Raw genomic sequence first — 15,000 nt, forward strand, 5'->3', positions numbered from 1 at the left:
GTGCCAGATTGATAGCTCTTTTTTCAGAATGGGTTTTTATGACAGTGGGAGGCTCACAAAGCCTCCCCCCCCACCCCCACCCCCCCCCCCCAACCCTCCTCCCTCCCCTCTTGACAGAAAAGAGAGCCATTGACAAGCCTTTTCGCCGAGCAGGCAGCCAGCAGTCTTATGGTGGCCCACCACCAATTGATTTGTAGGACACTTAATTGGCAAGAGCCTGGGCCTATTGAGGGCTCTACACCCCCTTCTCTCCCTGCCCCATCAGACTTGGCACCTTAGCAAAAGGGCTTTACGCTGTTGTTGTGTATGTGTATGGCTGCAGTGTGGCTCTCACAGGTCTTTGCTCTTTGCTGCCTCAGTCTGTGCTGTATTGTGTGCCTGTGTATTGTATGAGGGGGGGGTGGGGGGGTGTAGCTTTTGGAGAGAGACCTATAGCAGGTATGGTTCAGTGACTTGATGTCGTCGGTCATGGCGGGACAAAGAGTGGGGTATGGTAGGGGGTGGAGCGTCACAAGGTATTGTATTTGTATTTCTTTTTATCACAACAGATTTCTCTGTGTGAAATTTGGGCTGCTCTCCCCAGGGAGAGCATGTTGCTACACTACAGCACCACCCTTTTTTTTTTCTTTTTTTTTTCCTGTGTGCAGTTTTTTTTATTTGTTTTTCCTATTGCTGTGGATTCTACAGAATTTTGCCAGGAACAGCCCTTTTGTTGCTGTGGGTTCTACGTGCGCTAAGTGCATGCTGCACACGGAACTTCAGTTTATCGTCTCATCCAAAAGACTAGCGTCCAGAGCACCAGTCAAGGTCTAGTGGAGGGAGAGAAAATATTGACGGCTGAGCCAGGATTCGAACCAGCGCGCTCATATTCTCTCGCTTCCTAGGCGGACGCGTTACCTCTAGGCCATCACTCCACATTCAATGTCGAATTCATTTCATTGTGAGTGTTTCGCGTAGAGAGATGTATACATGTGTCTTTCTGGAAGTTCATCTGTCTGTGTCAGTCTGTCTCTTAGATTTGTTGCTTTTTTGGCTGGCAAAGTCTGTCTCTGTCTGTCTCTGTCTCGGCCTCTGTCTCTCTCTTTGTCTGTCTCTCCCTCTCTCTCTCTCTTTCTCCCTCTCTCTCTCTCTCTGTCTCTCTCTTTCTCTGTTCGATATGTTTAGAAAAAAAGGCACTGAGAACAAGCCATGTGTTGCTGATATATTTGTATTTCATTTTGGGGTCATTGTTTGATGTGTTCATGATTAATTAAGATGTATCAAAGTTTCAAACACTTTTCTCAGATTTTTTGGTTCTTTTCAGCGGTCAAAATCAGTCCTACCCTAAACCCCTTTCTTAAAAAAAAACAAAACAAAAAAAACCCAACCCAACATTACATTCAAAGTTCTGAAGCATACTCTGCACTTCATATCTCATATTTTCAACAATAAGTGGGCATGTCCATTTCGTGTGATGAGAGCTTCATGGATGGAGTTAACTGATTAAGAGACCAGCATGACTGGCATGAAAAAGGAACGTCTCTCTCACTCCCTGGTGGCACACTCAGTGGACGCGGGCAAAGGCAATAAAAGCTTGTTCGTGATGCTTGTCAAAAGCGCGCGACTTCACAGTAGAGCTGTTTTATTGTTATAATAATGAAAATGATAATAATAATTGTTACGATTGTTGTTATTACTATTATTATTTCTGTGATGGTTCCATCTGTCCCCAAGGTATGTAGATGAAAGCAGTGGGGCATGATTAATTTATGTTGTGTATCCAAGTCAAGCTATGGGTTGGGCAGTGGGGGTTAGGAGGTGTGGGAGGGGGGTTGGGGGGGGGAGTGCAATGGGGAGAGAGAGAGAGGAGATAGGATGTGATGGAAGGCTGGGGAATAGCAGCAGTAGCAGAAAGAAGGGCAGTGGGGTGTGCACGAAATGCACTTTCTGACGGCATGCTTCTCTTGCATCATGATGATGAATCAACAGCAAGGGGCGGGGGAGGAGGCCTGGGGTGTCTGATTCATTGTTTTCATCATGTGAAGTGACGAGAGGGGGGAGAGAGGGGAGGGGGGGGGGGAGAACATGGCGAGGGCAGTGTCGCCTTTCTCTCTCTCTCTGTCTCTGTCTCTGTCTCGCTGTCTGTTTCTTAAAGTGTCATAAGTCTCTCTCTGTCTCCTTTGTCTCTCTGTATGTCTCTCAGTGTCAGAACTCTCTCTCTGTCTCTGTCTCTGTCTCTCTCTCTCTGTCTCTCTCTCTCTCTCTCTGGTTTGTGCATAATTCTTTCAAAGTTTGTAATTGTTTGCACACTGTATTTTATGTGTATCTTCCACATCACACACACTCACACAGGCGCGCACGCACTCTCTCTCTCTCTCTCTCTCTCTCTCTCTCTCTCACACACACACACACACACACACACACACACACAACACACACACACACACACACACACACACACACACATCCCATCCAGGCCATTGATATTGGTAAGAAATAGGTTGTCAAGAATATAGTAGAAACTAATTTTGAAAGAAAAAGAAGGAAAGAATGTTTAAAACCCTCCATTTGCACTGGGTTTTTTTTGTTTTTTTGTTTTTTTTTTTTTTGGTTTTTTTTCCAGAATTTAGTCATCTCATATCCTCATAACTTGAGCCTTTCACAAAGGAACGCTTTTCCTTCACCTATTAATCATTTCTTTGTCAGTCAGACAACAACAAAAAATCAACAACAAAAAACCAGAACTGGTGTCAGTGGGTGAAAAGGGTACTAGAATGTGACCTGACACTGACACCATCGTCATTGTCGCTTAAGGGTACCATGTAGTGAAACTGTATATCCCACTCACTCACACACACACACACACACACACACACACGCACGCACGCACGCACGCACACACGCACACACACACCTACCTACCTCTCTCTCTCTCTATCTCACTCTCTCTCACTCTCACTCTCTCTCTCTGTGTCTCTCTCTCTGTGTCACACACACACACACACACACACACATACTCTCTGCCTGTCTGTCTGTCTGTCTCTCTCTTTCTCTCTCTCTCTCTCTCTCTCTCTCTCACACACACACACACACACTCTCTCTCTCTCTCTCTCTCTCTCTCTCTCTTTGTGTCTCACACACACACACACACAGACACACACAGATTCATCAAGATACCCATTTCCATCTGTTAGAAGTCAGAGGGCTCATGTTTCATTTCAGTAAAGCCTGCCTCTGTCTGTTCTTCGTGAAAAAAACAACAAAAAACAAAAAAACCCGGAGAAATGGAATTTAGACTTTACACTCGCTCACCTGAGAGAAAGCGCTGCAGATCTGCTGAGAAGGAGAGAACTAATTAATTCAGAGGGTGAGGGTATTGGGGGGTAGGGGGGTGGGGGTTGGGGGGGTGGAATGGAGGAATGCACTGGTCAGTACAAAGTTTTTGGTCATTTTGGAACCAGGGGGTAAACTGAATGGCGGCTAAAAAATAAAACAACTGAGGTATTGTCTTTGTATTGTGTGTGTCTGTGTGCACATATTATATGTGTGGTGCACAGCTTTGAGAGGGAGGGAGAAGTATTTTCTTTTGTTGCTGTGTGTGTGTGTGTGTTTGTGTGTTCATGTGTGTGTGTGCACACTTGTGTACAATGTGTGCATCTGTGCATGCACATGCATGAGAAAGAAAGAGAAGAAACCTTTCCTTAAAAAAAGGGGCACCTTTTCCTTAAAAAATAAAATAAAATAAAATGATAATAATAATAATAATTATGATGGATGTAAAATTATGATGGATGTGACATAACCAAATATGACAGAGCAACAGTGCGTGTGTGTGTGTGTGTGTGTGTGTGTGTGGAGGGGGTATGTACCAGGTGTGACATATACATTAAGGGGGGATAGGGGAGGAGGAGGAGGTAGGGGATGAATGGAGCTGAGGGGAGGGGGTGTAAATGAGGATGGGGGATGGTGGGGAGGGGGGGGCGGTGAGGTGGCCTTTAACTGTTGTCCAATTGCTGTGTGTACAGGGTGGGAAGGCAGCAGCTGGTTAGCTCCCTGGTGGTGGTGGTGGTGGTGGTGGGTTTACTGTTTGATTAGTTGGGTCAGTCTCTCTGTGTGTCATTATGGCTTATGCTGCTGCTGATTTAGGGCGTAGGAAAGGGGTGGGGGGTTTGGGTGGGGGCGTGGGGGGTGTGAGCTGTGCACCAGATGTGTATGTGTTTGAGGGAGACTGGCTGGGTTGTTTGTTTTGTTTTTTTTTGTCTTTGTTTTTTGTTGGTTTTTGTTTTGTTTTGTTTTGTTTTTTGTTGTTTTTTTTATACTGTGTATGCAATTGATGTGTGTGACATGACATGACATGTGTGTGTCTCTGTGTGTGTGTGTGTGTGTGTGTGTGTGTGTGACATGTGTGTACATGCTTCCAAGACCCAGAAAAAGAGTGGTTGTTTTAACATGATCATATCAGCACATACAATGTTCTACAAGTAAATATGTCTTCAAACAGTAATGATCTCTTTGTTTCTGTCTCTGTCTTTGGTGGTCTCCATCACTTTTCCTCTCCGTCTGTCTCTTTCAATGTGTGTGTGTAGGTGTGTGTGTGTGTGTGTATCTCTATATATATGTATGTATGTATGTACTCATTTTGTGTCTGCATCAAATGATCTATGTCTGTACCCATAGCAGTGGTCTCTGATCAAAGTCTTGAAAGAAATTATGTATGTTCCATCATTCTGTGACTGTCTTCATTCTGGTATTGAAATAAAATAAGCATCGTTTCTGTCAACTTGTGAATTGCTTGCTAAAAACAATGACATGCTGATTTTGAAAGAGGTGAAGGACCTCCGAATACAGATGATGTTACAATCACAGTTTCTGTCTGTGTGTGTGTGTCTCTGACAGCTCTCTGGGTGGTGTACGATCCCCATCAGAGCCCGACATTCGCCAGGATGGGGACGGGGCTGACCCCCGAGACATCTACAAGCGTGTTCAGTCCGGCGGGGACATCCCTGCCAAGGGGCTGCAAAAGCCAGCCCCTGAAAAACCTCGAGGTGAGTGTGTCCGCAACTGTCTGGATTGTCTTTTTTTTCACCGCCACCCTGCCCCACATTAATTTGTGGATTTTGGTGAACGTGAAACGTTTGTTTTTTTTTTTGTTGATGAGAGTATTGTTTTTGTTGGTTTCCATGGTTTCTTCCTGGCCCCAGTGGTGGTGTCTGTGCTTCGCTGTGGTGGGGGAAGGGTGTAGGGAAGGGAAGTGAGGGTGGGGGTGTGGTCAAAGCTTTGTTTTATGTTCTGGATTGTTATGATTATTATTATTATTATTTCTGCATGAGTTGAAATAATGGCCACTTTTGTTTTGATTTTACGTGGTTTTTTTTGGGGGGGGGGGGGGAAATTGCAGTCATTGTCAGTGGACATATCATTTTTAAGTTTGCTTGTGGGAAGTGTGTAGCTTTTACAGTCTGTCTCTTTATGTTTTTTTGTTTTTGTTTCTTTTCTTTTTTTTTTCCCACATTTTAGTTGTTCTGTGCACATGGTTACATGATGTTTCATTGATATTGATGCATATTTTGTAACCTCATCATTTAACTGGAACACAGTGTATATATCTAGCATTCTTGTTGTCATGTATTCTTGTCATTTTGTTGGTGACCTGTTCCTTTTGTGACCACAAAAAAAAAGAAAAGAAAAAAAAGCACTGTTGATAATTGTTTTTTGTTTTTTTTTCAGGAGACTTTCTGTACATTCTTTTTCTTTTGTGTTGTTGGGTGTGATGATGTGATGTATTTTACTTTGTTGTGGTTGAAGTATGTCACCCTGTGTGTTTCTTTGTTATCTTCCTTCAAAGTGGGTTTTTAGTGTGGTGATTTTGATGTTTATGGATATATATATATATATATATCCTATATATCGCCTATAGATCCCATGGTCTGAATTGCACACTACAGTGCAGTAGAAATGTATTGATGCCATAATGTTTTTGGTTTATCAGTCATAAGTTGTATTGTACTGCAGTATAGTTACACCAAACATCAGTGATAATACTGATAGGTCTGAATGGTATACAATTTATTAGAATGCCAGACATTTGTGAGTACATTTATCAGTGTGGAATACAGCACATGTATATTAGCTGTAATATATTTGTTACTATAAATTGATAGATCTGACACTAAGTGTCATGTTTTATTATATTGTATGACAACACAATGAAATAATGCTATGTGATTATGTTGATAAGTGTGTGTGTCACATACATCACAACTAACATGTGTAAAATATGTAAAGAAGTATAGCTAGTTTATGTTATCTTGTATAGTCAGTATGATAGCATGAGTGTGTGTGTATGCACAGGTGTGTGTGTTAGGGGTTGTAGATGGGGTTGATGAATGGAAATGTGACATTAGTTTAATATTTTCTTCAAATTATAATTTTGAAAGAAAGTCTGTGTTGTAAACTTGGTTGTAGTCAATTGCAAAGAAATAATTTTCATGAAAGAAACAAAAAGGTTACATCAGCATGCATAAAAAATGACACATTTGTGAATGCACATATTTTACATCTACACACACATGTGCACACACACACACACACACACACACACACACACACACACACACACACACACACACACACCACATGATGCTGAAATTACATGTTGTTTCTTTTCTGGAAATACTTTCTGAATGTTATACCGACTGTCCAAGGTGTGATGTGTATGTTGAGCTGTTTAACAAGCTGTGTGTAAATGATAGCAGTTATCATTGATATCTGACAGCAGCAGGCCATACAGAGGCTAGCCCACAGATATTTCACACCACACACAACACACACACACACCACACACACACAGGCACACTCAGGTATTGATTGTGTGTTGTAATGTAGCCCACACACAAACCTGAGTCCTCAGCCACAGACATACGATCAGTTTGTATCATTTGTTCTCAAGGGCCACACTGTTGGTCCTTTGAGAGCTTGGGTGTCCATGGATTATGTAGTTCCCCTAGCAAGACACTTGTCAGAGAGCACCCGAACAGGTTTATAACGAAAACCTCTCAGGATACTCCCCACGCTGATGATGTGGTGTACAGAAACTTGTTCTCCGCTAAATCCAGCAGGTGACTGACGGTGGACTCTGGATTGAAATCAGTCGACAGCACAGTGTTGTGAAGCTTGAAGCGACCAGTGGACTGTGCTTTATCAGCTGTAGAGCTGTGCTGTATTCCTGATAGTATTTCTTTGGTGTGGGGAGAGACCGGAAGAAATACTTAAAGATGGACAACGCTCATGAACACAGTTAGGGGGAAGATCCGTTGCTGCGTGCTACAATCGGCTTGCTAACAAAGGATAACGATAAATGTTGCAGACAGACAAAGGATGGAATGTTGCAGACAAAGAAAGAAATGTTGCAGGCAAAGGATGAAATAACTGCTGAAGGCCATTGTGGCTGGATTCCCTGATCTTTGGGTTGTTGTTGTTGTTGTTTTTAACACCCTCTTCCGTCCGGTAAAGAGTGAGTGCTGGTTTGGACGCTGAGGACAGGGATGATGAGTGTTGTGTACCAGTGGATGACTTGCCGGCAGTCGTGTCACCTCCCTATCTCTGGGGGTCTACTGCTGTAAGTAGTCAGCTGGCTGTCTCCTGTCCTTCCCTTGTTGCGCTAGTTGTCCCTCCCTTTTTCGTTTTGTTGTTTGTTTTGCCACTGTCTTTGCCTGCTTTCTTTCAGTTGCTGCTGTTTGCTTCTGTTGTGTGTATGTACCTGTACGTTTTCTGTGTACGCCAAGGCGTAATCCTTCACAAGTTTTCAGAATGACAGGTAGCTTTGAGTGTGTGTTTTTTTGGGGGGGGTGTGGGGGGAGTTGTTGTTGTTTTCATTTCTTTTTTCTCTGTTTCGAACAGAACTGACCTGAAAGAAAAGAAAAAAAACAACAACAACAAAGAACCCCAAAGCATAATTCTCTATGTTTCCCATATGGGCCTTTTTGCCAGAGAGGTGACACAGTGTTCACAACGTTGTGATGAAATGATTATTGTGTAGTGGTTAGAACGAAACTTGTCAAAGAAGGATTACAGCCACCTCTGCTTTGGATTGTTTTTGCTGTTTTCCTGTCACTCCCCCTACCTCCCCCTATCAGTTTCACTGTGTTGCTGTAGTGGATTTGTTTCTCTTTAAGGTGATGAGGAAACAGTGGCCAGTTTATGTTATGACAGTTGTGAAAATAGAAGGGGGGAAATAATGCTAGAAAAGAACAGAAGACAAAGGAACGGTTTAAAAGAAAAGTCTATACACTTCTTTTAATGACTTTTCACTTTGTCCTGTTTGAATTGAGTTTCACTCAGAATTTGTTTCTCATAATACATAAACAAAGAGTGGGACTATTTATTTGATTACCATTTGGTGTACATTGAAAGTAGTTTGGATGTCACTGGACTCAAGCTTTTGGTTAGTTTTTATGGACCAGAATTTTTTTTTTCTTTTAATGTTTTATGGATGTATGTACAAATGATATCATTTGTGTAAATGCCAAAACCGAAAGAGCTGTTGAACATTGAAATGCATGAGTTGATGACAGTGTTTGTCTTTGGCAACCAGTAATAGTTCCAGATGAAAAAAGATTTTTAGTAATGAAGTTGCTAAGTTAAACAGCAAGACTACTATAATTTTGAAAGGATGTGTTAAATTTCAAGTTTGATGTGAGAAGAAAAATTGAAATCTCATTATTATCTAAATATTTTTGGGGAAATATCCAGTGCTACTTTTTTTTTAGTCATCTTTTCCTTCTTTTTTATCATTTAAAGTTTTGGCAGTCAGTGGCATCGTTTAATAGTAACACCTGCACTTGTTTCCCTTTCAGGTGTAGGACAAGATGATAAAGAGGACACCACAACTGTAAATCTACACAGTGCCTCTCCAGGCTAGAGCGAAAGCATTTCATCACCGCTATCATCAACAAGGCTCCCCATCAGAAATGGAGACCTCTATAAGCTCCTGGCACAGGAGTCTGCACCATCCACGCTTTGATCACACCCAGGTGGATACTCCGCAACACAGAAGAGACACTAACAGCGTCCTTTTTGAAGAGAGAGCATCGTCAAGACCAAACACGTACAGTGCCAGAACTTTCACCTATGAGGGAAGACAGTCCTACAGAGGCCAGACTGGATGCCAGAAGAACTGATGAGAGACAGAGCTGTGGGTGGAGAGTTTGAGAGGCACAGACTGCGTGCAGATTCTGCTCACGGGGTCCCCTCTTCACACTCACTGGCCAGGCGCTATCATCAGCACGAAGAGGACCAGACTGAATTCAGGAGTCACGTCCTCACAGACGTCAACCAGCAGCAGAAGGATAGCAATGTTCCGGAGAGTGCTTCATTGAAGGACTCGTTTCATGCAGGGAATACAGAATCTTCTGTTTCTGCAGCCAGGCATTACGACCCTCACGTTGTGTATTCTGCCAGCCCCGGTCATCAACAGCCTTGAACATGCTGTGGAGGGGAGGAGGTACACACAGGGTGGTGCTGGAGATTCAGCAGATGAACAGTATGCATCAGATGAAGAAGAAGACTCTGAGCAAAGGTTCTATCGTGAAGACTTTGCCGAGCAAAGCTGGAACAAAGAACACAGCGATGGCTGTGAAAACGCAGACTGGAAGAGACCAGACATGCACATGTTCAAAGCTTCATCGTACAAAGGATCTGTTACCAGTGAGAAGTCATCAAGGTTAGACCCCCACACCTACCAGTCTTACGCTGCTGGCCTGCTGTACTCTTCAGGGAGGTCCGAAAGGTTCCTCAAGCTGCAGAAACACTTTGCTGTGCTGGAAAGGATTGGGGAACTGGACAAATCCAGCTCACTGAACAAGACTGCAGCGGATTGGCAGACCTCCAGGTCATGGCAAGAGCTGGGAACCTCAGGACAAACTTTCCATTCTCAAGAAGAACTGCAAGAACTGTACAGTGAACTGAAGGAAGCAAAGAAGAAGAAAGAGTTCTTTCATGACACAGACAAAAGGGAGGAGATAGTGTGGACCCCAGAGAAGGACTTTGGGTTGAAGAAGAGAGAGCACACTCTGAGGGACCAGGTCAGAACATACAGGAACCTGGTGGAAGATACGTCGTCCAAACCATCATTGGCCTCAAGACCGGATTCAATGAAGCGAGCAGTTTCTTTTGGGGAGCTCTATGACAAATTCCACACATCAGAATCAACAGACCCACACCGTGAACCTTCCAGAAACGGTGCCAGGAACCACAGGGACGAGTTAAAGCAGCACGGAGCTACAGCAGCAGGTTTACAGGCAGCACAGCCACCCCATTCAAAGGAGACCAGATCACCAGGCGGTGTCACGATAAAACAGTCCACATCCAGTCCTGGCTCCATGTCCTACCTGCAGCTGATGGAGAATGCTGCCAGGAAGTCCCGGCAGCGAGCCATCCATGGAACCCACCTGGACTCCCCATGCAACGAATATGAAGCGTATGTCAAGGAGCTGAAGAAGATCAACAAGGAAGAATCCGATCACAGCAACATCAACTTTCATCAGTCTTCACTGAAGCCTCCTTCCCGCCAGCCCTGCCCAGCCCCACAGCTCTCTCAGAAAGCCTGCGGCAAAGAGAAGACCCTCTGTACTGACGAGTCCTTCGACGTTCTGAGAGACAACAGAAACATGCCAGGTGCTGGTCCAGAAATAGTCATTGACTCCTCATCTACCCCCAAACCAGGACTGAAAGTGAAGTTGGGGCAAGCTGATGACACACAGCTGACAAGTTTATCATCCACTGCTGGACCAGCTGTCCGGCATGGTTCTAAACAGGACAACAGTTCTGGGCCTGAAAGCAAACAACCTAGAGATTATTTGGACAGAGACAGCACACGCACGGCGCATTCTGAGACAAGGCTGGACAGACCTGGATATTCCAAGACAAGTCTGGAAAGACCTGGATATTCTGAGACAAGTCTGGAAAGACCTGGATATTCTGAGACAAGTCTGGAAAGACCTGGATATTCTGAGACAACTTTGGAAAGACCTGGATATTCTGAGACAAGTCTGGAAAGACATAGATATTCTGAGACAAGTCTGGAAAGATCTATGTATTCTAAGACGAGTCTGGAAAGACCTGGGAGTCATGAGACAGAGACCAGTCTAGAAATGCCTGTATACTCGAAGACATATACTGAAAGATCTAGGAATTCTGAGACAAGAATAGAAAGACCTGTATATTCTAAGACAAGTCCCGAATATTCTGAGACAAGTCTAGAAGAATGTTTATACTCTAAGTCAAGTCTGCAAAAACCTGGGAATCATGAGACAAATCTGGAAAAACCTGTATATTCCAAGACAAGTCTGGGAAGACCTGGGAATTCTGATAGAAGTCTGGAAAGACCTGGGCATTCTGAGACAAGTCTGGAAAGACATGCATATGCTGTGGAAAGACCTTGGAATTCTGAGTTGAGACAAGAAAGACATGTATTCTCTAATACAAGTCTGGAAAGATCTGGGAATCATGAGATGAGTCAAGAAAGAGCTGTATATTCTGAGATGCCAGACATCATTCAAATGGAGAAACACCACAAGCCTTCGAAAAGCTCCACCACAAAATCTGAATCATCCAGGACAACGCTTCCAGAGCCAGTAAAGTCTATTTCACAGACAAGGTCACCATCAGCATGCCAGGCACACACAAATATAGGTAGAGATGATACAAGAGAGCATTATTCACAAGAAAACCAGAATCAGAAACCTGGTTATACAGAGCAAAGACATCCACAGCCGACTGCAGGATTGAATGCTCCAAGTTCCAATCATCCAAGCACCAGTGAAAAGGGTGCTGTATTTCAAGTGAGAGACCTCAGGAACCTGGCTGAAAACAATGAATTCTCCATCAGCCAACTATCCTGGATGAAGAAGCCTCACAGTAATTGTGCCAACAGAGAAGCTGGGTACAGAAACAGTGAGCAAGAAGCATTCAGTTACAAGCCCTATGAAACAACAAGAAAGTGGAGAGATCCTGTAGACAATCAGCAGTTCTCTGCTAAAATTGACCCCAGTGCTTCTTTTGTTTCACAAGACTCATATCCATCGGCTCAGCAAGCACATGGAATATCCACCAGACCTTTTGAATCTGGTGACAGAGTTGCTGGTGCAGGAAAGAAAAGTTTGTACTCTCCAGCAAAACCAGAATCTCTCAGCTTTCAGCCCACGCCATCTCAGTCTGGCCCAACGTTCTCCGCCACAAGAAGGGGCACAGAATCAAGGCCCAGGCCAACCGAGAGCTCCAGATTCAGCAGCGTTGCATCTGACAGTACACCTCCACACAGCAGGTACTCGCCAAACGTGACAGCAAGGTACAAGCAGCCAGATGTGTCAGGGCCAGATAAAGGCACAACACTGACAGAAACTGGGGGGGCGTGGACACTAAAGAAAGGGACCACCACCTACCCACCGGCAGAAGCAGCAGGCCAGAGGTTTGAACCTGAAGTGAAGGACACAGCAACAAGTCATGGACCTGGTGAAGGGGGCCACCCTCCCAGTCAGAGCCCTGACAAGCATTACGGTCAGCTGAGGAAGTGGACAGCTGTGGCAGACATCTACAGAGATGTGGAGAAAAGCTGGAGCCCGACCCGTGAAACCAAACCCTTCCCTCTTGAAAACAACTCGTCTATCAGCAGCACAGACACCTTCATCGTCAAGGACACAGACGGGGAACAGGATGACCTGGAAAGCTCCATGAGTTCCGTGTCTCGCTTGAGACAGATCTTTGAGAGGCAGCAGCAGCAGCCCAAGGTGAGCAAGTCACGGTCAGAGCCAGACATGTCGCAGGACAGCGATGGGGAGCCCCGCAGACCCAGGTCGGCCAAATCTCAGGTAGACATCAGCGCCATCACCAGGGATCAGGAGTCTCCCCCTCACCCAGGGATCACTCGCACAGTGTCTGGAGATCTGAGAGAAATACGCCATCACTATCAGGACGGGCCTGATCACAGCGCCAACAGGCAGACCCTTGGTTTTCAGCCAGATACAGCAACCGGGTACAGTCGTCCCACTGACGTGGCTCTGAGGGCCTGGGTACATTACACAGAAAAACCTAGGTACGACCCGTACCTGCCACCTGAGGATATTCTGAAAGAAGTGTCAGCAGCTAGCACAGGCCGCAAGCTGGACATTCCCAGGCAGAAAATCCACAGACCTTCCAGTGTCAGCAGGATGACTCTGGAGTACTTCAACCAGATTGGGTCAGAGTGGCAACACAGTGGTAATAAGGGCTACGTCCCTCAGAACTCAGTGTCAGGACAAGTGCCTGATTGCTGGCCCACACATTCAGGTATTCAGTATGTTGATCGGAGGTACGTCACCCACCAGTATGTCAATGAAGAACAGCCATTCACCTCAGATTACCCACAGACAGATGATGTGAAACTGAAGCAGAGCCAGTGGGCTGGAGCCGCAGGGTTTGTCAGGGCATCTGAACAACAGTTTCCCCAGAGGACACTAAGAAATGCTGATGCAAGACCAGAGTATTCTGCCCTCGGTCTGGAGGGTGAACCCGCCAAGTCCAAACCCTCAGAACAGCTAGACAGACAAGCAAGACTTCAGTCTGGCACCATTACGATGAAGCAGCCATCATTTCAGCCAGTGAGCACAGACCTCAGACCAGCACAGACGGCAGCACCAGTACCAGCCCAGCGATCACGGCCTCAGCCCTGGAGGCCTCAGACAGCAAGCCCAGAGCCCAGATCACAACCCTTATCGCAGTCTGCTGTATCTCTGCCTGCAGACCTGCCCAGCCACACCAACACCCCACCAACCAGCCAACCTCCTGCAGTATCCTCGGGGCATTCTGTAGGACACGCAGCCCTCAACACAGGGAGAGAAGAGAGGAATCAGCAGAAGAGGAGCACCACAGAGGGCTCCTCCCTTCAGCCACAGATGATGAGGTCAAGGACTTTTCCACCAGAGCCATCCAGAATGCCACCACTGGCTCCAGTGTCCCCGAAACAGCAGCAGCAGCAGCAGCCTAAACCCCTGCCTAGGGGGGTCCAGCACACCTACAGCAAGTCTTCTGACTCGGAGCACAGCAGTAGTGGGGACTACGGGGCCGTGTACTGTGTGTCCACAGGGTCTGTCTTGTATGGGGTGGAAGCTGATGAAGGTAATTCCTTCTGCAGCAAACTCCTTCTCCGGTCGTGTTTTTAGTTGTTCACACACACACACACACACACACACACACACTCATGCACATGCATACACAGCCCCTTTCCCCTTGATGTCTTCTCTTTTTTCTTTTTTTTTTTCTTTTTTTTTTTACTGCAAACTAAAACGCCACTTTGTCAGTGTGTCTTCTTTATCCATCTGACATGCCCAGACTGGGAAAAAATACAGAAACTTTTTTTTTTCTTTTTTACCAATGAAAGCTAACATATATTAATTATTGTAAAATAGTTTTTATCAGTAACGGGTACCACAGAAAAGTTGAAACCAGCGTCTGTATTAAACATCTGTTGATCAACTACTGGGATCTGCATGATAGTATGAGACACACAAACACTTCACAGCTGGCTCCATGAAGACCCTGTTTCACAAAGTTCCATCTGACACAATTTTCTTGAAGGAAGGGAATCTTTTTAGCTGGATCTTTATTTTATGTGGATTGTTCAAACAAGACAGGGTTAGGAATAGGCCTTTAGATTAAAGCATTATTCTTAACAACAGCTTTTTAATTCACTCAGTACGGCCAGTCCTCTCTTCTCCTCTACACAGACCCTTCGGATGTCCAGTGGGTGTCTGAATGACCCAACCTTTAGCTTCCGTCGTCAGAATTGTGGTATTCTTTGTCAACATTCACGTCTTCAGTATAAGAGCCTTCCGCTTGCAATATTTTGATGATGATAATTGGGGTGAAACGCTGTTAACATCGTCTCTTTCGCTGTTCGTATGGAAAGAGTTAAAGCATTATCTTAATAATAGCTCTTTGAAGCATTATGTTTAACTTGACCGTTCTCCGACTGGTTTAAAATTTTTG

General features: G+C 44.9%; 2 protein-coding genes across 2 annotated transcripts in view; both read left to right on the top strand.

The window, feature by feature from the left end:
- LOC143292252 (uncharacterized) overlaps window positions 1-15,000 on the top strand; it is a 106,973-nt gene that overhangs the window by 68,565 nt on the left and 23,408 nt on the right. Inside the window, 1 exon segment of the mRNA XM_076602439.1 lies at window positions 4,876-5,024. Coding sequence (XP_076458554.1) covers window positions 4,876-5,024 — 149 coding nt within the window.
- Window positions 8,851-14,174, top strand: LOC143293101 (uncharacterized). Its single transcript, XM_076604009.1, has one exon. It carries the CDS (start codon window positions 9,369-9,371, stop codon window positions 14,172-14,174), a length of 4,806 nt encoding a protein of 1,601 aa, XP_076460124.1. The 5' UTR covers window positions 8,851-9,368.

This window comes from Babylonia areolata, chromosome 18 (assembly GCF_041734735.1).
Source record: "Babylonia areolata isolate BAREFJ2019XMU chromosome 18, ASM4173473v1, whole genome shotgun sequence".
Lineage (NCBI taxonomy): Eukaryota > Metazoa > Mollusca > Gastropoda > Neogastropoda > Buccinidae > Babylonia > Babylonia areolata.

What these genes read in the sequence shown, in the direction of transcription:
- LOC143293101 (XM_076604009.1), top strand. Translation starts at nt 9,369, where the DNA reads ATGCAGGGAATACAGAATCTTCTGTTTCTGCAGCCAGGCATTACGACC.